At 40.6% G+C, this 27,760-nt stretch overlaps 2 protein-coding genes across 6 annotated transcripts in view; one reads left to right on the forward strand and one right to left on the reverse strand.

Moving 5' to 3' along the window:
* Positions 1 to 758: 758 nt before the first annotated feature.
* LOC110962729 (transmembrane protein 60-like) lies at positions 759 to 6,590 on the reverse strand. Of its 2 annotated transcripts, none has more exons than XM_022210743.2 (3): positions 6,340 to 6,590; positions 4,017 to 4,147; positions 759 to 2,241 (listed from the first exon to the last, which is right to left on the reverse strand). In XM_022210743.2, exons 2-3 carry the CDS (start codon positions 4,098 to 4,100, stop codon positions 1,924 to 1,926), a joined length of 402 nt encoding a protein of 133 aa, XP_022066435.1. In that variant the 5' UTR covers positions 4,101 to 4,147; positions 6,340 to 6,590; the 3' UTR covers positions 759 to 1,923. The 2 variants fall into 2 exon arrangements, with proteins under 2 accessions (XP_022066435.1, XP_022066433.1); XM_022210741.2 differs by lacking the exon at positions 6,340 to 6,590 and adding an exon at positions 4,460 to 4,890.
* The window catches only part of LOC110962728 (protein PHTF2), an 82,563-nt gene continuing 59,803 nt past the window's right edge, over positions 5,001 to 27,760 (forward strand). For all 4 annotated transcript variants that reach the window (XM_022210738.2, XM_022210739.2, XM_022210740.2 and 1 more), the window contains exons 1-2: positions 5,001 to 5,172; positions 12,163 to 12,222. The gene's annotated coding sequence lies outside the window, so the exon portion shown is untranslated. The remainder of the gene's footprint in view (positions 5,173 to 12,162; positions 12,223 to 27,760) is intronic.

A 27,760-nucleotide genomic window follows, 5' to 3' on the forward strand; every position in this document is an offset into this window, starting at 1 on the left:
TCATTGCTAGCTTTAAGTTTTTAACACATTTCTTGTCCTCTGAAAAAGGCCTTTTTAAATAATTCTGAAATGGACATTATTTTTCAGTTTTAAGGTAACCGTACCTTTTTTAACCTCTGGCACTTCACCACTTACCTTTGTACCATTTCAAGCTACTCATTGGACTTGAATTACATGAATTTCAATCAAAAAACTGGAAAAATTGGGGTGTTCTAAAACTTTTGACAGGTAGTGTACATACAAGGTTTACTGAAAAATACAGCATGTAATTAGTAATCATCCTCACATCCACTCTGTTTCATCTGTTTCTGCACATACAGTAGCTCTTTCTGATAAACTGACTTGATTTTACAGCCAATTGAAGTCTCCAGTGTGCTATTTTTCTCCCTGGTTTTAGTTCCTGTCGAACACTTTTCCTGCTACTGTTGTTTGCAGTGTCAGAACTGAAAACACAGCTGTACATCTGAGCACCAAAACTCTGCAAAATCCTAAATTATCACACAATTTATATATAACAGCATGATAAACTTAGGTGTGCATGTCAGAGGAAGCCGACTGTTATTGCAGTTGGTTTTTGGCTGCTTTAGGGGTCAGCTCAGCTCACGTCTCAGCAGGATTTTCCTGAATCACAACACTTTGTTTCACACAGTCTTTGATCCTTGAGTTTGGAAACACATCAATGTGACTTTGTCGTCTTTTTACCGCTGCTAAAATGGCTATTTTTGCATCTTTATGAATACTAGACGAATGTTCCACAGTGTGGTGTAAATCGGTCATTTATTATTACAGCACATGCATGCAATCTCAATACCTTTCAATAGAGTGCAACATGGTGTGAAGAAGGCATTTGAAACAACGGCACAAAATAAATTTCACTCATGTAAAATCAGCTGTAGTCTGAATATGAACTAGTGAGAAAACAACACCAAAATCTGCAACACTGGTGAGCTCCATGTAGCAGTTTGATTCAGTTTACAGCTCCATAATTCAACTGAACACACAGTAGGAATGTAATCAAATTAATTTAACTCACAGAAAACCTTGAACTGTAGTCAGACAGAATAAGATCTGACTGAGTTTAATGGGACACATGATGATTTACAGAATACAAAAGAGACCTTGTCCGAGGCGGAGGGGAGTAGCCTGTGGAAAAAACAATGTCATATGTCCAAGTTATTTATTTCTTTGTGTGCTTGCAGCTAAACTTGCAGTCGTCATGAACACTTTTGAAGTTAATTTCTAACTGGAAACAACAAGAATTGGCAAACTACTCAAGGAACAAGTAAAAGTGTCTGTGCATGAATGCAGCAACACGGCATCTAAAGCGCAGAAAACAAAATTTACACTGATTTGGTAAGAAGCATCAAAGCTATGCTTAAACACAGGAGTCAAAAGTCACCATTCAGCTCCTCACTGAGGGACATTTTTTCTTACAACAGCAGCTGCGGTCGCTTATATACAATAAAAATAAACACCAGAAAACAATACTGGACATGGTGAATTTATAACAAAACAAACGCAAGAGGATGTTCATGTTTTTGTTCCAGTGTTTGCTTCACAGTAGTCTCACAGATACAGAGGCTAAAGAAAACACAGTCATTTTTTGCTGTTTTATGTTTTAAATGAATGCATTGATTCACTAGCAGCTCTTCTTTGACACAAACAGCAGAGTCCCAGCTCTGCTGAAGCCCCGTACGGTCCACCGAGGCCCGAGGTCTACCATTCTCATTTTTACACAAAGTCTCTGGTAATAAAGATGAATACCAATAGCAGAGAGGAGTCTTGAGTCATTTCTGGGAACATAATTTCACAAAGTCGTGGCCACATAAACACAAATCTAATCCCAAGATCTTGTATTTTTTCCCCAAAGGTTTGCTGTCGATGTGATGCTTCATGCTAACGTTTTAAACCGTCTGATTCTCCTCAAGCCTCTCTTCTTTCAGGAAATATATTGAGCCCCAGTTCAACCAGTGCTCCCAGCAACATGGTCCACAGCGGGATGCACACAAACGTCAGTTTTACATCGGCCAGTTTTTCCAGCTTGGCGCACAGCGTCAGGCAGAAGCCCAGCTTGAGCAGCATGGCTGTCAGGTACCAGGTACGCAGCCGCAGGTCTGGCGAGCCGTTGCGAGGATCGTACCCGGGTTTGCAACGACCCGCCATCTTGATGGCCAGCATGAGGATGAGGATGCCGTCGAAGACCCAGACTGGGAGGAAGATGAGGAACCAGTTCCACTGCACCTGGAGAGAAGCGAAGCCAAGACTTTAATCTACTGCTCTGAATATAATGAGTTGATGTCTATTATGGATAAATACAAGTCTTAAAAAGAGCACTTATGGGGATTTTTATGAAACTTTTTGTGGGAGAAATCTATTAGTATGCATAACATACTGTTTCAGCTTTGACTATGACAATGTAGCAAAGGCAACATAGTTAAAACTAGAAAAGCACTCAGAGAGTGCAGACCTCTGCCAAGGATAGAGAGGAAAACAGGAAACCCATGCAGTAAAGGATCATGTGCTGGAATCAAACCTGCGTCTCTGACACAGTTCTGTTTACAAAGCACCTTCTTAACCAGTTGAGCTATCTGGACACCTTGCTCCAATTTGTTGGACGACATACTAACCTATGATGTTTTGTCCTATTTTGGACCATATACTAAAACATACAAAAAAATACAAAGTGATCCAGAATCCAGGATCCTTTCTGGATTGCCACCAAAATTAAATCAGCTCTTCCTCTTACCATAGTCTACATCCCCTCCAAATTTCATGTGAATCTGCCCAGGCGTTTTTGAGTTATCTTGCTAACAGACAGACAGACGGAGACACAAACGCCGCGTGTCACATAACCTCCTTGGCGGAGGTAACTAAGCCAACACAAATCAAACAATTATCGACAAGTCTGTATGATATAATGATTGTTATTTAAGTTGTTGTTTTCTTTTATCTAAACTTTATGCACTAGACACAAAGCTTGTTGCTCCGCTTGTGTTCAGAAAAAAACAGAAGAGAAACATTTCAAAGGGAGATTTGGTTGAAAAAGGAAATGCGATGGCGGGTGTAGGGCTGCGATTAAAGTAGTGAATCACAATCACAATTTTAATTTCTCACAATTACAATGAACATGATCGATTGTGATACCTACATTTGAAATGCATGGACCATAAAAAACAGCACAAGTAGATAAAATCAATTGGTTTTTTCTTGGCTAAATGTGACATATTTCCTTATTTCATTCTTTTCAAAGGGATTTTTTTGTCACACACTTGCCTGAGTTGCTGTCCTGCAGTAACTCAGTGGAGACTAGATGCTTCTCTGTGCACAGCAGTTTCTACCTGAGCCTGCATGTGAGGCATTTAGGGAACATTGGTAAATTGCAACGTCTGTCAGTAAGAAAATGCTCAGCAGGCGAGGCCTTCTGGGTGCAGTTTTATTTTACTTTGAATTCTGGGGGAGAGGAACCCTATTTTAGGTCTTATTTTATTTTGTCTTTAAAATCGATGGATAATTGTGATGTAACAGGCTCACCGTGATCTAAGTGTTGATTCAAATCCTTGTGATGATCATTTTGGTCATCATTAAGCACACCTAGTCAGTTGTGTGGAAATATTTCAGCTACAGAGATGATGATATGGAGGGTGAGACAGGTCCTCTGCTTGTCATTTTTCTGCCTTTTTAAAAAAAAAAATTTTTTTAATTTTCTAAGCAGATGCACTCCGTTATGAAATTGCCTCAATCACTTGAGGCAATTTAAAGGCAATGATTAATTCTTCTAAAATAGACTTACACAAGCCATGTGGTGAAAATTTCTATTTTTTTCCCTTTTTCATAAAAACAAAAATGGCAATGCCATTTCTTTCCAATGTCCCAAAACCCTAAAATGCATCATTGCAGCAGAAAAACACGGAATTGAAATAAAGAAAGATAACAAGACACATAGTACTTTCTAATAAATTAACAGTTACTTGACTTTATTCAACTTGGTGTTTGATGGGGCAACAATGAACTGTTACCTTCCCATCCAGTTTGAGTACTAGCATGATGAGGAAAACCAGGGTGAAGACCCAGGTCAGCAGAACCCTCTGAGCCAGAGACATGTCACTGATTGCAGACACAGATGATCAGAGGAGGCTACAAACAGAAGCTAGACAGAACAAACATACAGGGAAGAGTCACAGAAACACACCAGAGGTTAGAAATACACTAAAATTATGATTATTTGGCCATATTAGCAAGACATTTTGCATATAAGAACAGACAGCATGGTCGGAATAGCTACTAATAGCTACAATTGACATGCCAATTGTAGTAGTGTGAACTGTATTTCAATTAAATTAGCTGGAACTGATCTAAAATTCTAATTTCATTCATTTTCAGGCAAGTTAGCAGATGACAGCTAGCTTCTGCAGCTTAATAGCATTTTTGCTAATCGGCTGGTGTACAGTATCTCACGTACTTCAGTGCGTTTCCAGCTCTACGCCCAGCATCTCCTTCTCCCTGCGAGCCACGCGTTAATATTCACATGATGTTTCTAATAAAAAGTCACGTATTTATCCTCAGACGTGAACAACAGACGGAGGATTTCTGGTCCGTTATCTGAACTCGTCCCACTCCTTCTGCAAGCCGATTGGTCAGTCTTTTCCTACGTCACGTGTATTTAAAGGTCATCGTTTAACCGTAAAGTTTTGGCAAAAGCGCAGACTTAGCTTCGTCCTGTAGTGAGCTTTAACGCCCACTAGAGGTGAGTAAAGTTCTTTCTATTCCTGTCAGTTGCTGTAATTACATGACGATTTAATGTGTTACTATATAAAACGGAGACATTTTGCTGTCTTGTTTTGTTGATTCAAGCTTTTAGCTTTTTTTTTCTGGTGTATTATGCGATGCATTATTGGCTCTCCTTTCCGGTTTGCTACCGGTCGGTGGCGGTTATTAGCTTAAACTGTAGACGCGCCTGTACGCGGTGGTTTACGGTCACGGGGCTGGAGTAGTATTTTTACAGTGAGCGACAGAAAGGGAAAAGCTAATGCTTCAAACAGCAGCGATCACACACTGAGCATCTCCTCCAGATAGTGCACCAGGCTGGCGAGCTCACTTCACTGTAAATCCCGTTTAGGAAGCGCACTTCGGCTGTGTGTGCGGGACTCGGAGAGGCTGACGCGGTTCTAGGAGGTAAGACTGAGCGCGGTCCGTTTGGACAGCGCTAATCAGGCATTAAACACAACTGTGAGGCTCTTTGTGACTGCCGGTGGCTTAGCTAACTTGAGCTAGCGGCAGTAAGAGGAGGAGGAGGAGGAGGACTGTCTGTCTGTCTGTCTGTGTGTGAAGCTGCTGAACCGTGAAGACTGTCTGAAAACACCGTGGCTGTGCCCAACTACTTGCCAGCTAGCTTCAAAATTAGCTGCCTTTAAAGTAATTTATAGCGCCGCACAGGTCGCGTCCTTTTAAGGAGTCAAACACAGCAACACCAGCTCCAACATATGAGAATCTGCTACAGTTTACTACAACACTTGAGTATCACTGACATGCCTGACACTAATGCACTTTAAATATTTTCACTTTATGCCCTCTACTACTCAGTATTTTCTTAACCATGTAATCCTTCCAGTTAAATTATATGAGGGCTATGAGTCACCATTACTTTCATTGCAGGCTTTCCCATTGTATTTTATAGCCATGGTGGACAAATAATGGAAAAATCAATGCATTTTTAAAACATAACACTTGAGGATAACCCAGCAGAGGTGCTCTTTCACACATCATATGCCGAAATAATGATGTGGCTTTTGATTATGTTTGATTGTTGCCATATGTCCAGAAAGCAGCTCCAAACAAATTGCCACTTGTGGGATTGATAAAGTTTTCTTGTTGCGTAAGGATCTGCTTGGCTTACCCCTGTTGCTAAACAATTTTTGATTGTTTTTTTAAATTCTCTTGTTGTTGTGTGTGCACAGCTAGGGGAAATGTTGACCTTCCAGGCCTTCAAGTAACAATTAATCAATCAGGCAAATCAAGTCAGACGTGGTCATTTTGCCAGACTTCCGGCCCTACTGTAGGCACACGTTTGCACCAAGTACACAGAGCAAAAATCGAATAAACAGCTACAATACAGCAGTACCCAGAGTGCTAGAAATGGTATTAAAAAGGCAAATGAAAAGTTTTCTTTTCATTGCAGGGCTTTCTCTTGTATTTTACAGGGATGCTGGGCAAGCAGGTGGACAAAATCAATGCAATTTTACACATTAACCTTCATGATAGAGAAGCATAGGTGCAATTTCACACAGCAAGTACCGTATATACATATAACGATGCACATGGCTGGAAAACAATTGGACTGACCAGATTGCGTCTCTTCCAGCAGACCTGTGTCATCATCCAAGTGGCTTTTCAGCTCGACTAAATCATTCCCTCGCTGAATGACTTTTAATTATCAGCTCCTCATTAATCGTCTAATCATTACAGCCTGCTAATCTGAATCGCTAACATTTGTTCTCTTGCTATCTATTCTTTTCGGCCTGTTTTATAACCTCTTCCTGTCTTTTGCCACTGACGGGAAAGTGTCGCAGGCTTCAGCGGGCGGTCAGGCTCACAGTTTGGCAGGCGGTCTGATTATCCAACATGTTTACCATCGAGCCAGTCTGTCTTTTCTAGTGTCTGACTAATGCTGTCATCGCTCCACCAGATTTTCCCCTGCAGTCATAATTAAACCCCTAACACAACCCTTCGCTTTCAAGCTTAAGGTCTTTTGCATCCCCTTTTTCTGTCAACTGATGGCTCTCTCAAAAAATACGGCTCTCCTATTAATCGGAATACGTCCATACAAGTCGAAGAACTGAAGGCTATCGAGTTACATCTGAGCAGTAAATCCTGCCGTAAAACAATGACAGCAGGAGAAATGATCAGCTGCGTTATCATCTACTGCTGCAGCTGTTTGACTCGGCTGTGTTTGAACTCTATCCAAGAATTTAATATGTTTGTTTCACTTGGGTGCAGTCAGGTATGCAGGTTAGCAAATGTATGTTTAATGAGGGTTCGTGTCTTTGAATATTTAATGCCGTTTCCTCTTTCTAAAAATTAAACATCAGGAATATCACTTTCAATGTAACAACAAGCATGCCTTTCATTTCACTTAGGCTGGTTACTTTGTGGTAGGTCCCCCTGTATGTCACATGTACAGTTTCTCCAGGCAGCTCGGAGATGCTTTTTTTCAGAGAAATTTCTAACGCATGCCACAGTTATTTAATGAAACCTGCTGCTGGGTTGAAGGACATGTTGTCAGAATGTCAAGACTTGCAGGAATTTCAATTTTCTAATGACCCTTGAACATACTCTTGTGTGAACGATGGGAAAATTAACCAAATGCAAGCTTAAAATTCAGATTTTTCATCACATTTGCTTTGGTCTACATGCCTCTTTTGGGACTTTGGAAAAAAATGTCATGTGCTCTAACCACATTTTGTAAAATATACAAAAAATTCTCCTTTTAATGCAACTTAGAAGCCAAGACTGGCTGAGCTTGTGACGGCTGAACTGCAGACTGCTTACGGTAACCTTTTTTTTTTCAGTATTGGTAACACCTGTGGGAACTTGGAAAAGTGTCACACATGTTGATTCCAGGTTTTTTGAATTCTTTCTTTTTGTGATTTATGTCACTATGACCTTGTCATGCTGCACAACAAGACATGCTTGAGTTCTCTCTGCTTCTAGTCGTGGTTGTGCTGTTTCCACTGAGGTGCATGGCTTTATGCTGCAGTGAAAAATGAGCCCACAGTGGGTAAAAATGTGACAGGAGCAGAAAGCACTTTGATTCAGAGGGTTTACAGGAAGAATATATGCAGTTATTTTCTATTCAGAAGCATTGAGTGAGCCATACACTCGTCAACAAGCAGTAGTTCTCAGATGAACGTGGCAGGTAAATGCTTTTGTCAGTGACATGACAGGTGGTTTTAAATCACTCATTGTATTAGATGTCATGTGACGCCCTTAAGCAAGGCACTTTACTTATGTCAACCTTCCTTATGCTGGGCCTCCGAGAGTACGTGGTGAAAGTTTGCAAATCGGTGTGTTTGTTGACAGAAACGAGATGAGCTCTGATATAACCTTTGCTGCATCTTACCTGTTCACAAGTGCAGTGTTGTGTTACACACAGCTGCTGTCTACAGGCATGGGATTCCCAGGACGCTCCTCACACACCTGAACTTGCATACACAGAAGATCGACGACACAAAGCACGTGCCTCTGAGACGGTGATTGATCGTCTGCTAGGCCGGTAGTACTTGTCAGCCAGCATGCAGGTCTGCGGTGTTTACGAGCTGGATGTCAGTCGGAGCATTATAGTGTGTGTTTGTTGTTGTGTGTTTGCACACAGAGTGAGTTGTAGAGGATGCCTGCCAGATTAAATGACCTTGTGCGTGCTTCTTTGCTTCTCTTGTTGCCTCCCTCGTTCTCTCTCACCCTTCTTATTCCCTCTCTGTCTCTCTCTCTTTCTGTCTCTTTTTGTCTCCCATTATCCATCTCCTAGTAGCTTCCAGACAATGCATTGCTTTTTTTGTTGTGCAGCTTGAATCTGCCTGCAGAGCTGGTTACATCATCAGCTGCAACAGAGTTACATCACACACCAGACTGCCGTATCATCTTATGTTGCAGCGGCAGGACGGCCTGCAGGATTGTGATATAATTCATAGACATTTGGCTGTTGCGTTAAGTAAGAGCAGAAAGGTCACAGGAAAAAGTCAGGTAGCCTCACAGTGGCCAGGCAAATTCTATGTGAGTAATTCAGCTGTACTGCAGTGAAATTAAACTGAGTTAATGCACTCATTTGAGATGAACCCGCCTAGAAAGTGGACAAGAGCAGACAGCAACCAGGGGCTGTGACCGAAAGTCTGTACGAGATGTTGCAGAAACTCTCCCAGCTTATTATATCTGACCCTTCTTTAATGAAATGACATACAATAATAAAAAAAAAAACTTTATTTCTCAAACAGGAAATTCTTGAGCAAGAATACATCAGAGTAAATAAGAATAATTGCAGTTTTGTCACATATCAGTTTAGACTATTCCAAAAATGTTATCAGACCAATATATTCAGCTTGTGCTTGTTTTATTTGTGATCTTACACTGGGTACGGAAAGTATTCAGACCCCTTGAAATTTTTCACTCTGTGTCATTGCAGCTATTTGCCAAAATCAAAAAAGTTCATTTTATTTCTCATTAATATACACTCAGCACCCCATCTTGACAGAAAAAAACAGAAATGTAGAAATTTTTGCAAATTTATTAAAGGAAAACAGAAATATCACATGGTCATAAGTATTCAGACTCTTTGCAGCGACATTCATATTTAACTCACATGCTGTCCATTTCTTCTGATCCTCCTCGAGATGGTTCTGCTTCTTTATTGGAGTCCAGCTGTGTTTAATTAAACTGATTGGACTTGATTAGAAAAGGCACACACCTGTCTATATAAGACCTTACAGCTCACAGTGCATGTCAGAGCAAATGAGAATCATGAGGTCGAAGGAACTGCCCAAGGAGCTCAGAGACAGAATTGTGGCAAGGCACAGATCTGGCCAAGGTTACAAAAAAATTTCTGCAGCACTCAAGGTTCCTAAGAGCACAGTGGCCTCCATAATCCTCAAATGGAAGAAGTTTAGGACGACCACAACTCTTTCTAGACCTGGCCGTCCAGCCAAACTGAGAAGAGCCTTGGTGAGAGAGGTAAAGAAGAACCCAAAGATCACTGTGGCTGAGCTCCAGAGATGCAGTTGGGAGATAGGAGAAAGTTCCACAAAGTCAACTATCACTGCAGCCCTCCACCAGTCGGGGCTTTATGGCAGAGTGGCCCAACGGAAGCCTCTCCTCAGTGCAAGACACATGAAAGCCCGCATAGAGTTTGCCAAAAAACACATGAAGGACTCCCAGACTATGAGAAATAAGATTCTCTGGTCTGATGAGACCAAGATTTAACTTTTTGGTGTTAGTTCTAAGTGGTATGTGTGGAGAAAACCAGGCACTGCTCATCACCTGCCCAATACAATCCCTACAGTGAAACATGGTGGTGGGAGCATCATGTTGTGGGGGTGTTTTTCAGCTACAGGGACAGGACGACTGGTTGCAATTGAAGGAAGGATGAATGCGGCCAAGTACAGAGATATCCTGGAGGAAAACCTCTTCCAGAGTGCTCAGGACCTCAGACTGGGCAGAAGGTTCACCTTTCAACAGGACAATGACCCTAAGCACACAGCAAAAATAACAAAGGACTGTTCTTGACTGGCCCAGCCAGCGCCCTGACCTAAACCCAATTGAGCATCTCTGGAGAGACCTCAAAATGACTGTCCACCAACGTTCACCATCCAACCTGACAGAACTGGAGAGGATCTGCAAGGAAGAATGGCAGAGGATCCCCAAATCCAGGAGTGAAAAACTTGTTGCATCATTCCCAAGAAGACTCATGGCTGTACTAGCTGAAAAGGGTGCTTCTACTCAATACTGAGCACAGGGTCTGAATACTTCTGACCATGTGATATTTCAGTTTTTCTTTTTTAATACATTTGCAAAAATTTCTACATTTCAGTTTTGTTTCTGTCAAGATGGGGTGCTGAGTGTACATTAATGAGAAATAAAATGAACTTGTTTGATTTTGGCAAATGGCTGCAATGACACAGAGAGTGAAATTTCAAGGGGTCTGAATACTTTCCGTACCCACTGTATATTTGGAATTCTGTTCTGCAAACCTTCTGAACTCAACACAGTGTCTGGGTGCTTTTTTTCTCCCGTTATGTTTTTTCCTCACTGTGGGCTCATTTTTCACTGCAGTATTCATTTGTACGCCTCTGGAGAAATTGCAAAAGAATAGCCAGCAGTAGAGAGAACTCAGTCATATCTATTGTTCATGATGAAACAGATAAAATGTCATACATCATATAAAAAACAAGAGGGGCTTGTGCTAACCTGGAATCAACGTGTACATTTTTTCCAAGTTCCTCAGATGTTACCAATGCTGAAAAAACAGTGACTTTACATACTGTATATATTTTATGACTTACATTTTTCATTTCCATCCTTGTTTCCTCTCTCACCTGTAGTTCAGCTGAAAGTCCTTGAATTTTTTTTGCGCTGTGGTCACTGACCGTCAGCTGAGTCACCGATGACTTCACAGTTGCTTTGAGGAACACAGAATTGTTTGTTTTTTACAGAACCTAGTTACTGAACACTCCTTGTTTACTGCAAACTTTGAAATGAGATGTGACGTAGAAGAATTTAGATGAAATATTGTCATTTTAAGCTTCGATTAATTTTCCCTACAGAACATGACAGCACAGAAGAGTAGCTCACGAACCTTCGAAAAGTAAAAATCTGACAACTCTTTCTGTTTATACAAATGGAGTGTCTGATAAATGGTGTTATTTTGTCTTTTTTTTTCCTTCTACCTTTTCTTTTACAGACATGCCTTTTAAATCCGTCGGTGGATTTTGGGACGTTTTCAGTTTGTCTGATTGCTTTATTGGGACATAGACTTTATAATTATTATCATCACGTCTTCTGTCTACATAAGTAGCAGATTTAGTTTATTTGTTTTCTGAGACAGATGCAGGAATAACTTCAGCAGATGTGCCGTGACTTTGCATGACAGATTACCTGCCACATTGGACTGTTATTATCAACAGGGTCACTCTGAGAGATAATTGATGGTGATAGAAGAGAGTGTTTATGGTGATGATTGTGATGATGGTGGTCGGTCTCATGACTTTCTACGACAGCAGTATTGGTAAGCTGTCTGTTGGGATCCTTGGCTGCCTGGTGTTAATCATTACCTTTTCTGAGAATCCTAGAGGCAGCCTGTCTGTGTGCGTCTCTGAAGCTCGGCAAATGACTCATGCTGCTTTTAAAACCGCAGCCTCATTACAAGGACCCATACCAAAGCCCAATTACACGGTGCTCAGGATGCAAACTAAAACCCTCTTTTCACAGAGAAATTTGGAGGAAGTTATTAGTCCGGCCGACCAAAAGCGAGCTTCTCTTTCCTGAATGACTGCCGTCTGCGGTATGCGAGAGCCTCAGATGCACACAGTCATACATGCTGCTGTTGTCAGTTTGAAATGTGATCATGCGAGGCCAAGCACAGTCTGACCCGACTCTCTCCTTTGTTTCCCAAACGTCCAGCTCCTGCCGTCATTTGACTGTTAGGACGAAGCACCAGTCAGCTACTCGGCCGGACCAGAGGTGAGTCCCGTGTGTGAATTCATTGTGCGTTTACTACTGTGCAGCCCCCCCACCCTGAGCTCCACACACACTGTTTTTGTTTGTCTGTTGCATGCTTCAACACCCCACGATGCGTTGCTGTGAGGCTGCCAGCTGCCTCCCCTCACACATAAATCTGCTCAGACGGCAGCGAATGAGTCTGAACGACAAAGACAGAAAAAGATGAGAATGTGAAAGAAAAGGCATACTTCCCCTTTGAGGAGTGCACACACGAAGCTTTTTTTTTCTTTTTTTTTTCTTAATAGCATGCGTGTCTTCGTGCATGCTGGACTGTGAAGTTGTCTACAGTCTGTCTCAGTTCTTTCGGTTCATCTGTGGGTTCTGGTTTCCTGTCCAACACAGAGCCACAGACACTTAGTATTCTACACGATCACATCATACGCAACTGTTTGACGCTATTACTGTCTGCTTTATGGAGTTTGATAAAAATTCCATCTGTCAGACTTGCATGTAAATGATTCGACTCGTCCCTAACCGTGAACAGAAGCTTATTTGAAAGCACGTCTACCCTTCAAGTAGTGAAGTTAGGTGTGTTTCAGCTTCATTTTGCATCATAAAAAGATTTATTAAAAATAAATTACCTAAATTGCTAATGTCTTAGAGAACTCTTACATGATGGATCTTAAACCAGACAGATTAAACCTCCTGTTATGTTGCAGGTCAAATTGACCCATTTTAAAGTGTAAAAAAAAAAAAAAAAAAAAATGTTAAAAGTATTTTTTCCATTTCTTCTGCTTGGCTTAGCAAGTATAACCTACATATAAAAGTAAATCGGTTCGTTTTGCGTGCTTGAAAAATGAGTAAATTTCCCTCATTGAACCATGATCTGTGAGATCTAAAGAACACCGGTGCAATAAGACGGCTGTGGCTCAGGTGGTAGAGCGGGTCGGTGGCTTGATTCCCGCTCTCGCCTAGTCATGTGCTGTTGTGTCCTTGTCCTGTTGTGTCACCCGCCTGGCCTCCAGTGCTGCTCTCACACTGGTGTGAACGTTGGTGGTGGTCGGAGGGGTCGTAGGCGCGGGTTGGCAGCCACGCTTCCGTCAGTCTGCCCCAGGGCAGTTGTGGCTACAAATGTAGCTTACCACCACCAGAGTGAGAATGTGTGAGTGAATGAATAATGGGTCCATTGTAAAGTGCTTTGAGTATGCCTGAATAGAAAATCCATTATTATTATAATAAATATTGATAGAACTGATTGATAATGGAGTTAACAATAAGATATAAACAATGTCTGTTGAGATTTTTTGTTTTCTGACACTTTTGGATAATTAAACATGACCCAAAAACACGTTTGCTGTTCCTGAGAAATGAGCCTAACATTAGGGTTAAGCTAAAATTGAACCTCTAATTGGTCTACCACAACTTTATGGAATCTCTTGTTTGTCTTAATAGGGATTACAACATCTAATTATTGGCCCAAACAGTCAGCACTCACGCTGATCAAATTTTTTACATGTCACTAATTCTTATTGGCTGTATTGCAGTTTGAGCTTGCTCACGGTCATCAAAATGTTTCACAAAGTGTTGCTGGCCAAGGTAGCCTTTGTGGTTCAGTGTCATTCAGCTGCCTCTCCAGTGAGGATCAACTGATACGGGTTTATCAGCATAGATACTGATCATTTGTAATCAAGGAGACGCATCACTGATATCTGAAACCTTTGACATACTTTTGCAGTGAAAATAAAACACCTGGTGTCAAAATCTAAAGCAACAAAAACTCAAAGCTTCATTGATATGCTTTTGTTTATGTGTTTTCCCTATGTGTAACTAAAATAAAGCTTTTCTGCGTTTGTCCTGCAATGTTGGTAGACTATAAACTCTGGCAAGAAGACAATCAGGTCAAGGCCACAAAGTCACAACGGATAAAGAGAGGCAGCTGCTTCTGCAAAATCTATTTAAAAACATCAGATCCAATATTCAGAATATACAGAATAGATCTGATATAGGGTGATAATCTATTTAGTCTGCCCCTACTCTCCAGTGAGTCTCTTACCCTGCAGACAGACTCCAGCTTCACTGTCCTGGATGGAAGCTGATGTCTTTGTTGGGCTTTCTAGGAAATCTGCTTTGAGCTGAAAGGTCACTTCCACCAGAACCAGCAGCAGGTGGAGAACTTGCTCATGTACACTTAGCTTACTGAGGCTGCAGAGCAAAACAAGGATGCCATAAGGTCCGCCTGTGATGAGACAGCAGGCTACTGCCTCCGGCTACAGTGTTTGGAGTTTGAGTCTGTTGGATGAAAGACTCTGCAAAGACTGCATTCTGAATTACATTGAGAGTCACCACAGGGAGATGAACAAGGCAGAATGGGCAAGTGTTAGCAAGTTAGCAGCGACTATATTTTCAAAAGAAGCAACAGACTGAAAAATCACTATTGCCAGTCATAAACCTTCATAAGAAAATCTAAAATAGGATTCAGATATTAGTAAACTGGACCTTTAGCCTTGAGTGGTAGTAACAGATTTTGTATCCAGGCAACCACATGAACAGCTAATCATGTGATCTCATCTGATCAAATCTGCAGAATGGCATGTAATTCAGATCATGCATCATGATTCTGCCTCAGATTTATCTCATCTTCATCTCCCAGCTCCCTCCAGCTTCATATCGAGTTTATTTTTTTCTCTTTCAATCCATTCCTGAATTATACAAAGTAAGCTTGTCTTTCCCCTTTTGTCGCATTTGTTGGATTCTCACCAGTGGACAAAATTAATTTATGGTTCCGTGTTAATTTTCTGGACCAAAATCTCCCAGCTTCACCCAGTAATCTGCTAATAATTTAAGCATGTGTGCAAGTTGTTGTCGAGCAAATGTTTTACCTTTCCAGTGGTGTTTAATGAGTTCATGGGGGCTGATCGCGTACATGTGACCATCACACTAAACAACTAGTGGGAGCACACGATGCTATCCAATCAAGCGATGTGTAGGGCAAGTGTAGCGTTGTTTGGTGTCACTTGAGATTGTCAGGGAATCACCCTACATGATGAAAACACGATCCCAGCCTCCTCGTTTCACACACACACACACACACACACAATTTCCCTGAATCCCCGACACCTTCGACCCCTTTATCACCGCCTGAGCAGCTTCGTATTTCCTGTAAACATGCAGCATACACACACTTACTATAACCCCCCCCCCACACACACCACACACACACAATTTCCCTGAATCCCCGACACCTTCGACCCCTTTATCACCGCCTGAGCAGCTTCGTATTTCCTGTAAACATGCAGCATACACACACTTACTATAACCCCCCCACACACACACACACACACACGTGCCCCCTCCCCCAGCTCAGAGAGGTAACCTGCTCCCATCATTAAAAATGAAGCACTCAGATAGAGAGGGAGCAGCTAGTGTTACACATCACGAGTTACTGGACTCATGAAGGAGGTCTCCCTCTCTGCTCATGCTTTCATTAGACATCCCAAAGACACGTAACACTGTTGTCAGTTTGCGTTTGAAGCAAAACGGCTAGGAAACCATGCTTTATGCACTTAACACTTGCTTATCTATGTTGTCGTTTTTGCCTGGCGGTTTTGAAAAGTTCTCGTAGAGATCAGCTCTTGATTCGGTGTCAGTAGTATTGATCAGTGCCGTCTAACCTTATCTGACCACCACTATCTGCTTTTCCAGCCAAAGTTTTTCCCAGCTCCATTTTCATGTACCAAGGATAAAAATAAAAAAAAAAAGCAAAAGAATTTTTCTTTTCTGTTTTGTGCGGTTGTTCTTGCAGCTCTCAGCCGTTCTTGTGGAGACTGCAGCAGATGGACACAAACTGCACCTATCTAAGCTGTCCTGGTATACATGTAGATAAAGCATGTCAAATAAACTTTGAAAAGAGTCATGTTGGGCTTCAAATTTAATGAGACAAGAGCTTAAGCAGCATGTAAAACCTCACATGTTGCTGTCGGATGGATGGATGAACAGAGGTGTACAGTTACACATTACAAGGTTTAGGAAGCACACACTGCGTCAGCTGACCTTAATTTGGTTTCCTTAAGCTCCACTGAACTCAAGGCGCTCCTGCAAAAATGGTTTTGTACTTTTAAGGTATCAACGGGAGAATCCAGCTGTTAATAAAGCACTATCAACCTTGGACAGATCATGTAATGATGAAGTTTAGTCAATTTACTCTTAGCTATCAAATAATTGATCATTTAATTTGATACATGATTAGTCTGGGTAATTTTTTAAGAAAATAAATGAAATCTTCTGATTCCAGACTCCCAAATGTTCATATTTCCCTGTTTCTTTACTCATTTTTGACAATAATTGGGATATATTTGGCTTGTAGACAAAATAGCACATTTGAGGACCGATTTTCTGTGTGATGTAGTGGCACTTTTTGTTTTGTTGGAAGCTTAAAGTTAATACATCAGAAAAATCAAAGAAAAGTTGGAGTGGGTGCTGTTGAACCTGCTCAATCCCAGATCTGACAGTAAGTTTTTTTTTTTTTTTTTTAAAAACCCGCAAATTGCAGTATTTATGAGAGACAGAAACTGTGAAAACAGCATTTTTTGTTACATTTACAACTTTCCAACATTCCAGAAAATGATCTTTCAGTTTCATTGGGAAAATTAACAGGAATTGATGGGACTCGGAAAAACCGCCACAATTTAATCAGTTGTTCTTTGTGTCATTTCTGACGAATAAGTCTGATAAGTCTACAGCAGTGGATTTGTAGTTGGATCGCTATCATGTGATCATCAGCAGGCAGCTTGTGTAGTGTTCACTTGTTGTCATAGTTACAGTTGACCCTTGTGTCATTTCTGACCTTCCTTAAAAATCCAAATCTGTTAGTCAGTTTTTGAGTAATGTTATGAACAGACAGACAGACAGAAGGACAAACGTACACAGACCATCACATCACTCCGCCGTTCCTTGGTAGAGTAATAATGTCGTACTGCACAAAATATGTAACCCTCCTGTTTGTCCTCGGGTCATTCTGACCCCAAATATACTAATTTTCCATCGTATGCTTTTATGGAAACAAGGTCTATTTGGCGTTAAGATCCAAATGAAGGGAAAATTTGTGGTAATGGGTTGGACTGAAGCCAGATTAAAGGTGTAACACCGATTTATTGACAATTTATACTAAATGCTTAAATACCAGTCACCCAGTCAATCATTTTGACCCCAGAGGACACAAGGTGTGTGGCACCTGTGAGGACATTACACACGTGGACAAAATTGTTGGTACCCCTCAGTTAAAGAAGGAAAAACCCACAATTCTCACTGAAATCACTTGAAACTCACAAAAGTAACAATAATAAAATTTATTGAAAATTAAATAATCAAAATCAGCCATCACTTTTGAATTGTTGATTAACATAATTATTTAAAAAAACAAACTAATGAAATAGGGCTGGACAAAATGATGGTACCCATAACTTAATATTTGTTGCACAACCTTTTGAGGCAATCACTGCAATTAAACGATTTCTGTATTTGTCAATGAGCGTTCTGCAGCTGTCAACAGGTATTTTGGCCCACTCCTCATGAGCAAACAGCTCCAGTTGTCTCAGGTTTGATGGGTGTCTTCTCCAAATGGCATGTTTCAGCTCCTTCCACATATGTTCAATGGGATTCAGATCTGGGCTCATAGAAGGCCACTTTAGAATAGTCCAACGCTTTTCTCTCAGCCATTCTTGGGTGTTTTTGGCTGTGTGTTTTTGGATCGTTGTCCTGTTGGAAGACCCATGACCTGCGACTGAGACCAAGCTTTCTGACACTAGGCAGCACATTTCTCTCCAGAATGCCTTGATAGTCTTCAGATTTCATCGTACCTTGCACACTTTCAAGACACCCTGTGCCAGATGCAGCAAAGCAGCCCCAAAACATTACTGAGCCTCCTCCATGTTTCACCGTAGGGACAGTGTTCTTTTCTTCGTATGCTTGGTTTTTGAGTCTATGACATAGAGTTGATGTGCCTTACCAAAAAGCTCCAGTTTGGTCTCATCTGTCCAAAGGACATTCTCCCAGAAGCTTTGTGGCTTGTCAACATGCATTTTTGCAAATTCCAGTCTGGCTTTTTTATGAGTTTTTTTCAGCAGTGGTGTCCTCCTTGGTCGTCTCCCATGAAGTCCACTTTGGCTCAAACAACGACGAATGGTGCGATCTGACACTGATGTACCTTGGCCTTGGAGTTCACCTTTAATTTCTTTGGAGGTTGCTCTGGGCTCTTTGGATACAATTCCAACGATCCGTCTCTTCAATTTGTCATCAATTTTCCTCTTGCGGCCACGTCCAGGGAGGTTGGCTACTGTCCCGTGGGTCTTGAACTTCTGAATAATATGAGCCACTGTTGTCACAGGAACTTCAAGCTGTTTAGAGATGGTCTTATAGCCTTTACCTTTAAGATGTTTGTCTATAATTTTTTTTCGGATGTCCTGGGACAATTCTCTCCTTCGCTTTCTGTTGTCCATGTTCAGTGTGGTACACACCTTTCACCAAACAGCAGGGTGACTACTTGTCTCCCTTTAAATAGGCAGACTGACTGATTATGAGTTTGGAAACACCTGTGATGTCAATTAAATGACACACCTGAGTTAATCATGTCACTCTGGTCAAATAGTTTTCAATCTTTTATAGAGGTACCATCATTTTTGTCCAGGCCTGTTTCATTAGTTTGTTTTTTTAAATAATTATGTTAATCAACAATTCAAAAGTAATGGCTGTTTTTGATTATTTATTTTCAATACATTTTTATTTATTGTTACTTTTGTGAGTTTCAAGTGATTTCAGTGAGAATTGTGGGTTTTTCCTTCTTTAACTGAGGGGTACCAACAATTTTGTCCACATGTGTATGAGGGTTAAGTTCTCTCTAATTCAAGGCATTTGGAAAATGAGCTCACATCCAGAAAAATGTATTAGAAGCCATAAAACAAAAACAGAAACTGTTTGAAGTTTAGTAGGGTCATTCAGGTGAGGTGTGGTGCGTCCACCTTAAACCAATGTGGGGAAACCCCTCATGGAAACTTTGCACATCTTTATTTAGCCACCAAGCTCTGTGGTGAAAAGCCACATTAAAAGTACTTCGACTGAAGTTGGATTGCATATTTAGCTCAGTAACTACCTTAATCTTAAGTGGGTTGTGCTTTTCAAATAAAGCAGAGAGAAGAGATAGAAGACTCAGTAAGAGATTCCTTTAGCTTTACAAATGAAGTCTTTTAACAGCCTGGAACTGAGTGCAAATGCAAACGTTATTGGAAAGCAGCCCAGTCATTTGCTATGATGAGAGCCTTTAAGAATAGAAATCAAATCAGCATGTGTGTTGTGTCAATCAGAGTAGCTGTGAGGTGTCAGATTATAAAGTCAGAGGATGACAGGTTGCATAAAATGTTAAAATGTTATGAGATCCATTGTAGAAAAAAAAAAAGTCCTCACTTCTACATACACACTCACTCTCTATTAGACACACTGGCAAATACGCACTCATAGTCACCACACCCTCACTCTTAGCACTCATTCAACTGCAGCCGTTTTCTGTGTGTGTTTGACTGGAAAATTCCAGCAAAGGAGATTTTTAGGATGTCGGAGAAATGGGCACACGAACAGGGACAAACTGGAAAACTGGTACAGTGTCATGGAGAAAGCTAAACTGGATGTGCAGATGTGTGTGTGTGTGTTTCCAGATAACTTGAATGACTTCTGTTGTGGCTTTTGCGTGTAATTTTGGAGAGGAAAGTTGAGGATTAGTTATGGATTGTGGTTTCATGCAGTCATCTTACATTAAGGTTTGTAATGAGATGTTTGAATAGAGATAAAAGTCCTCTCGGCCCTATAGTTGAGATGATAGTGTATATGTGGATGCTTCATAAATGTCTCTGTCACACTAGGAAACATCACAGGAGAAAAGTTGTTCTTGCCTTACCTTTCAACATAATGCCCCTTAATTTCAATGCTTAGATGTCCAAGCTTTACTGTCCCCTTTGCAGAAGAAGGTCACATCTTGAGTCTCCAGTTCCTCCTCAACAGCGTGGAAGACTGGCAACTATGCAAGCAGGATTTCAGTTTGGGAAACAGAAGTCAGACATTGCAGGTCGGATGGTTAATGGGGCAACAGTTTAAAGCCACATTTGGCTTCTTCTGCGACCTGTGCTGGGTGGGTTGTCCTGGAGCAGCCAGCTCAAAGCTTTAATCCCCTTTTTCCTGTGACTGCTTCAAACATTTGACTTTTTGTAGGCAGTGATTTGAGGCTTTGTTGTATACAGTTACGCTCCAAAATGAAAGTTACAGTCCTTGGTTCCAGATGAGGTCAAGAACTTTTCAAGCTACTCTCCTAAAGTGGTGGGTCTTTCAATTGATAGCAATTTTTTTTTTTTTTCCCAATTTTTGCTTCAGTATGATGAATTGCCTTGAATTGTCAGTTAAGAATTTGCATTAATAGCCAGTATACATTATTCTTTGGTCAAATTTTCGATATCAACAAATATATTGATGATCCTTAATGCCTACTCCTTTAGACTTGGAGTGCTTGACATTTATTGATTATCTGTGTACTTTTCAGTTTAGAGGCAGGATTAGAATTTGAGTTACTGGTTAGTTGATGTGAGGTAGCAAGTGGGTCAAATTTTTACTGGCTTGTTAAGCTAGGAGGCTAACTAGTTGTGGAGGGTTTGAAGATTGGTAGCAATGAATGTCCTCATCCATAAAGCAACCACAGAACGCAATAAAAATGGATTTTCAGTATATGGGACCTTTAAATATATGCATCTCCTACTTCACAGTTAAGTCAAGCCAGACCTGACACACTCTTATGTGGGATAGAAATGTAAATTACTTTCAGCATGCACAAAAATCACGTGGGGGTTTGAGAACAAAAATATTTCGTTTGTTTATTATTATTCAGGAACATTTGAGGTCTTAACCTCTCTGCAGAAAAACAGCCTAGCATGCTGTTGTCTTTTCAGTTTGTTTTTTTCATCACTTAGCCCCAGGAAGGCAGCATGACATGCACTGAGAAAACACTCCAAAGTCAACCCTCTCCAGCCACCGACACTCATTCTTATTCATACAGTATCTGCAAGAGACATGTGGCTAATTGCACTCAACCATTTCCTGCTCATGCAAAGACACACATGTATGCAGCACAGTCGTGGCATTAGCACAAGAGCCCTCGTATAAACAGTGGCCTACATAATACACACTGTCTAACTTGACTGCTCTGTCTCTCTCTCTTTGTAAATGGGTCAGTTCAGACAGACCACTGGTCAGACGGACTTGGCAGGCTTCGTTCTGCAGACTGTGTGCACGCTGTTGTTATCGAAGTTGTTAAATTCTTTGAGAGCTTTGTAATGGGGTGCGTTTGTGAATGAAGCTTTCTTGTTGACACGAGTTTGCTGCCACTAGAGCTATTGTTAAAAATGCAGTGAAGTATAAGTGTGAAAAACGAGTACTTCTGGTTTATAAGCCATCTGATTATAAATTTAGTTTGAATGCAGGAAGTTGCTTCGAAAACACCGTCCTTTAGCTGCTATTCTTGTTGATTCTCTATGAAGTCGACCTTATGTGACCATGGAAATAAAGGGCTGTATGTGTGTCCGTTGTCTGGGCTCTGTTCCCTAAATACCCTTCAGGAAACCACAGCGTATTTTGGGAACATGGCAAGTGTGTGGTTTCGGAAAATGTGTGTTAGAAAACAGTCTTTTTTTTTCCCCTCTTATTTTTTAGTATAAATAACTGAGCAGTTTACACCTAATCCTGTGTGTGAAGCCCTATTAGGCAATAATATGCATTGCTGTCTGTGTTTTTGTCTGATAATGTGTGTGTGAATCAGCGCTGGCATCACACCGAGGCATGATGATGGGATTTCGAGGCTTTGAACAGGGAGGATCAGCCTGTGTTTTCTCTTATCGCTGCCTTTGCACGAGGAGGATTTGCGGTCTTCGAGCTGTCAGGGAGTCTGAAGGAGTGCAAAACAGAAAACACTGCTGTTTGTGTCCAACCCCACTAATGATGGGGTGTCGCTCCCTTAGGTTTGTCTGTCTGGAAGAATGTCTGTTTTTTTTGTCCCCCCCCCCCCCGTGGTCATGCCTATGATTGTTATTTTCTGGTTGTGCAATTTAATATTTTGTCATTTTTCCTCGCTGGAACCTCAGGCAGTTGCTGCTCTACCACATTTGGACAACACACACAATTTTTATTGCACACTTCGATCTCGTAAATACTTCCATTATGTAACAACAAATTACAGAAACTGAAGGCATAACAATAGCTTTTGTCTGTTTATAGGCTTATAAAGTTGTCCTTTACAATGGAAAGATCAGTTCATTAGCCTTTAGTTACTGACAGTAGCACAATGTAGAACTAACTACACAAACTGCTTTTACTAGAGAAGATTACAGTGGCATGAACTTGTAAAATACGTATTGAGCCTCATTTTGGAATAAATAGATGAAACTCCTCCAGGTGTGCACACAGCAGAGTGTAAAACTGAAAGTCTTAATCGTTCCCTCCTTTGAGCCATTGGACACTTCACTGAACCATCTAGACAATAAAATATTTTTGTTGTTATTTAGGCGGACTAATACCAAAAGTGTAGTTGGTGTTAAAGAGGTTTTGAATAATTCAAGCAAACAGAAGAATTGTTTAAGTTGTATATCATGCAGAGATATTAAATATTCACTTTGTCAAGTAATAAAAAGTTAAAACTTTAGATATTGATGTAATTTTTTATATTTTAAGGTAACTGAAAACTAAAACAGTTCATGAATGCAAATAAAACTCATTTTTGTTTAATGTAATGCAAAAAAAAAAAACCTGACAAATTCAGGAACGTCATTTCTTTGTTGCAGAAATGATTTGCACCTTTCCAAAAATGGCCCTTCAACGCTTCACAGCGTATTTTCTGGTTTGATAAATGGTATCTCTGTGTTTATCATCATATCACCCCCCACTGACACATTGATTACGAATGCTGAAAATAATCATTTCAACCCTAACATGTGTATACATTTATATATCTTAGGCATTGTGCATCTTAAAGTGCCTAAATCAGTCCCATGAAGCTGATATTTAATATCTGTATTTTTCTGTGGGAGTCAAGGATTAGTTTTTACTTCTGTGTGTAAATGATGAACAATAGATGTTACTTTCTCAACTGCCTTGTAGTGTTTGCTCTTTATATACACCATTTTATTTCATGTTTTCTTTTCTTATATGTCCACTTTTATCACCAACTCTTCACTAAAGTTTTTATTTACGGGCCTTTATTGACACCATAAAGCAATTTGCTTGTTTTACCACAAAGGCAGATTTTACACACGTTTCCTCTTTTGTCTCATTCTCTTTGGCTTTCACATTGAGGTAAAAATATGCCTTATTTGCATGTTTATGCCATACTAACTAACAATTGTGTGATTTGGACCATCAGTTAAAACCACAGACAGGGGAAGTCTTATTAAAATGACAAGCTACCACTCAGTGTTGGAAGGATGAAAAATGGGCAAGCATAAGATTGAAGCTAACGGACCGATATTGTGTGTTTTTTCAGTCTGTATCATTTTTTTGTGCCACTTTGGCTCTGGTGCAGCAGGCTTCATCATTGGACTACCAGTGATTGGTATCTGCCCTGAGAAACCATATTGATTACCACAAGTGTTCCAAGAAGAACTGGTGAACAACAGCGTGCTGGGTGTTCCTGGCTCACTAATGTGCATGTGGAGTAGTGCGGAGCAATGATGAAGGTGGCTGGTCTGATGAATCGCACCATGAGGATGGCTGGGTGCATGTACAGTGTTTATGTGGGAAAAGATGGCAGCAGGATGCAGTAAGAGAAGAAGGCAAACCAGCAGAGGCACTACGATGCTCAGTGAGAGATGGGGGGAGGAGTGATGATCGTAATTGTAGACAGCAGCAAGAAAGAGACTTTCTTCCTGTTGCTAAAAATGTCTTTTGCCTTCTGGGGTAAAAGTGTACACGCACACACACACTTGCACTTTGCATTGCATATAAAGCCACATCTTTGCAACTTTACGAGCAAGCAGCATACATGCAGCATTTATGTGTGCAGGACCTGGGTTCTTGTTAGGTTTTTTGTTCTGGTGGTTTGCACTGCTGTGGTTGACATACAGACTTCACACTTGGCTGGAGTAGAACATTTTCTCTCCTTCCTGCTTTTGAACTTCACATTCTTGACACACTGGTCTTGGACTGGCTCCACCATGACTTTGAACGTAAGGACTTTGACGCACACACTCGCACTAAAACTACTCTGAAGTAGTGGCTTTATCACACATATAAACACTGTGTGTTGTGGTTTGTGTTTGGCAGATTAGCTGTGGAGCTGTCAAACGGTCCAGTGCTATGATCTCTCACATGCATTTCTGTAAGCTAACCGTGTCATGGACTGCAGACGGTCACAGAACTGACTCCTCAGACAATCTTCATAAAGAAAGCACATCTCAACAGCAGCGGCACATCTAAGCATAGAAATAGTGAGCAATGGAAACAATGATAGAAAAGTGCACTTTTAAAAGGAATATGTCAGGGACTGACCGTCCTGGCTGGGAGCACAGACAAGCCTTCACATTCAAAGCAGGATTTCTTCAGCTGGCTACTTAAGACTAGCTGTTCAACCTGGAGTAGAAAGCTTGAGAATAAAAGCAGAACAAGTTAAGAGGATGGAGAGGAAGCAGCAGACTTCTTTAAGACGCTGCAACAAACAAATACCCTCATATGTTTCCAGTAATGTTTCATTGGGTTAATGTGTTCTGGATTTAAGCTAACGAAGCCAAAGAGAAAAAACGGAAAGCTCCTGCTACCCTCTGAGTCAGCCTGGCAGCACTGCTGCCCTCCATCCATCCCTCCCACTCACACAGCAGGACAACGCTACACTTATGTAACAGAGAAGCAGAAAAGAGATACAAAGAGACTGAAAGACGGAGGAGGAAGGAAGAGAGGCTGGGACGAGAGAAGAGGGAAGGAGAGTGGCTAACCACGAAGCCACCATGTTTTCCACTTTACAGCTTCCTATTAACCACCTCTTCTTCTCTTCGACTCCCCTTCCAACTCTTTTTTATTTTTTTTTTTTTTATTCCTAATTAACGGTCATGGTTAAATAAGTTACACTCTGTGTAATCACCAAATGTCCTTGCAGTGTCAGAACAAAGTCGGAAATGCCCGTTAATCGAATTTAGATGGAATAACGTTTGTAAATAAACAAGTAATCTTGTGCGGTAGTATCAGGGAGCTTGTCTTAGCGATCACACCTTTTTATTACCCTCAGTGTTGAGCTTTGACTTTGAAGTTCAGGCTTATTGAAGTGGATCCAGCGCGACTGTCTCTACTTTACCCACAACAAACAAGCTCCCATCACGTCCATCACCAAAGCTCCTGTTTCAAACACAGCTTACTGTAACAACACACTGACTGTAACACTGACATACTGGAATGCTCATGGGTGCATGGTAGCTCTGTTTCCTGTACGCTTCCCATCAGTGACCCAGATACTGGTAGTGACTGCAGGTTACTGTGGAGGTGTTTGGCCTTGAATGTAATCATGAAATGTATCAACCTCAACAGGACCACAAACTAAATGCAGTCTAGTTTGGCCAAGGACACCAGTTGAAATTTTAATGATTATCTTTAAAGGTGATATGATCTGTCTTTTTCCTCTTTGCTTTCATTTTCCTGACTAAATAGTTAATTATGCAAAACATAATCAGCAGATTGATTGATTGTGGTTTTAGCCTATTAATAGAAATAAGTCGAGGCTTTTTGTAAAAATTGGATAATCAATAATTGTGAACTTCGGTCTGTCAAATGTTCTTGAACCACACTGCTAATATCACAGAGGTATCCATACTTTTTTGAGCTTTTCTCACTTCTTCCGCTATGGTAGCAACATCAGTATTCTTGTACTTGTTTTATAACTTGTTTGCAAATTTAATTATTGTTGTTAGAAATCATCAAAAAAGAAAAAAGAAAAAAAACTTTAATCTAGAATCTACATGGGCAAAATTTTCCCAAGTGCCACCAGGTGTTTGAGCTATTGTGGAAAATATGGTAACTCTAGTGTGCTATAGATGGTTTGCTGCACTGTGTAAACACAGCCTGCAGGTCAATCAAAAAGTCTCAGAATTTTTGTCATGTGGTTGCTGGTCAAGTCACAAATGGCTTTGTGGTTTCACTGAGGTTCACCAAATTTTTATTGTTATTTTTTACAGAATTTCATGATAGCAAACAGTTTATTTTTTTGTCAAATACCCAAATTCGATATTGAGTAAAACAAGTTTTGATGAAGTATCATGATTTTAAGCTCAGTTTTTGTTACGTTCTCTGACATAATGGCATGACACCTAAGTAGTTATAGGACTAATGTTGGAAAGTTTTATTTTGTTGTTTGTGGCTCAGAAAAAATATTGAAATTTGGGCATTTATTTATTTGTTTATTGTATACAGACAGTCTAAAATTTTGCTTTTCCATTTTTACTTTATTGAATTGTGTGAGGATTGCCACGTGTTTGTCCTTCCGACCGTTATTCCGTCTGTGCGCAACATTACTCAAAAATGGACTAACGTATTTGGATGAAGTTTTCAGGGAAGATCAGAAATGACCCAAGGACGAGCTGATTAGATTTTAGCAGTGATGTCGCTTATAGTCTGGATCCACGGTTTTGAGATGGCGGCACGGCATCTCTGTAACCATGACAACAAGTGAACACTACATCAGCTGTGTGCTGACGATCACATGATTGTGATCCTACTACAAATCAACCATTGTGGACTTATCAGGACTTATCCGTCGAAAATGACACGACTGAGCAGCCTTGACAATAGTTTCACCCCGTTACTGGTCTTTATGCTAAGCTAAGTGGCAACTGACTCATTTCTGCACAGAGTTGGCACATGCACCTGTTACACAAACATAAATTCTCATCACAACACAGTTTAATGCACTTTGGTACTGCTGTTGTTAACTGTGTGTGTGTGTGTGTGTGTAGGTGGGGTTCAGGTGTTACAATGAAGTGTTCGGTAACAGTATGTCTCATCAGTCTGAACTGTGCGTTTGTGAGCCTGTCTTTCCGATCATAAATACAACTAAAAGACTGCAAGTGATTCAGCAGCTTTTCTTAAATCACGTCCATTAAAATATATGCATGAGTGTCTGATTCAGTGGGATCAACCAGCTCAAACCACAATGGTTAGAGCGATACTCCTGCACTGGCTTCGAGAAAAACTGTTTTTGTTTTTGTTGTCAGATGGGTGTCAAGGGAGACCGTATGGGGAAATGATTAGCTTACCAATGTGTTTGAATCATGTGTTTTTGACTTTGTTTGTGTGGATTTTTGCTCCAAAACTATCATCGTTGGGATGTCTCTACATTGTGAGGGCATGTTTGCTGACTGTCCTGATTTTGAAGGTTTGAAATGGATGTAAGTTGGAATTAGTGCCGGTGGAGTCTATTCAGCATCAATTATACTACATGACTATTTTTCTTATAAAGATATAAAGACACTTAAGTGGCATTTCCCTCCAAGAACAGAAA

This window comes from Acanthochromis polyacanthus, chromosome 1 (assembly GCF_021347895.1).
Source record: "Acanthochromis polyacanthus isolate Apoly-LR-REF ecotype Palm Island chromosome 1, KAUST_Apoly_ChrSc, whole genome shotgun sequence".
In the NCBI taxonomy this organism is placed as follows: domain Eukaryota; kingdom Metazoa; phylum Chordata; class Actinopteri; family Pomacentridae; genus Acanthochromis; species Acanthochromis polyacanthus.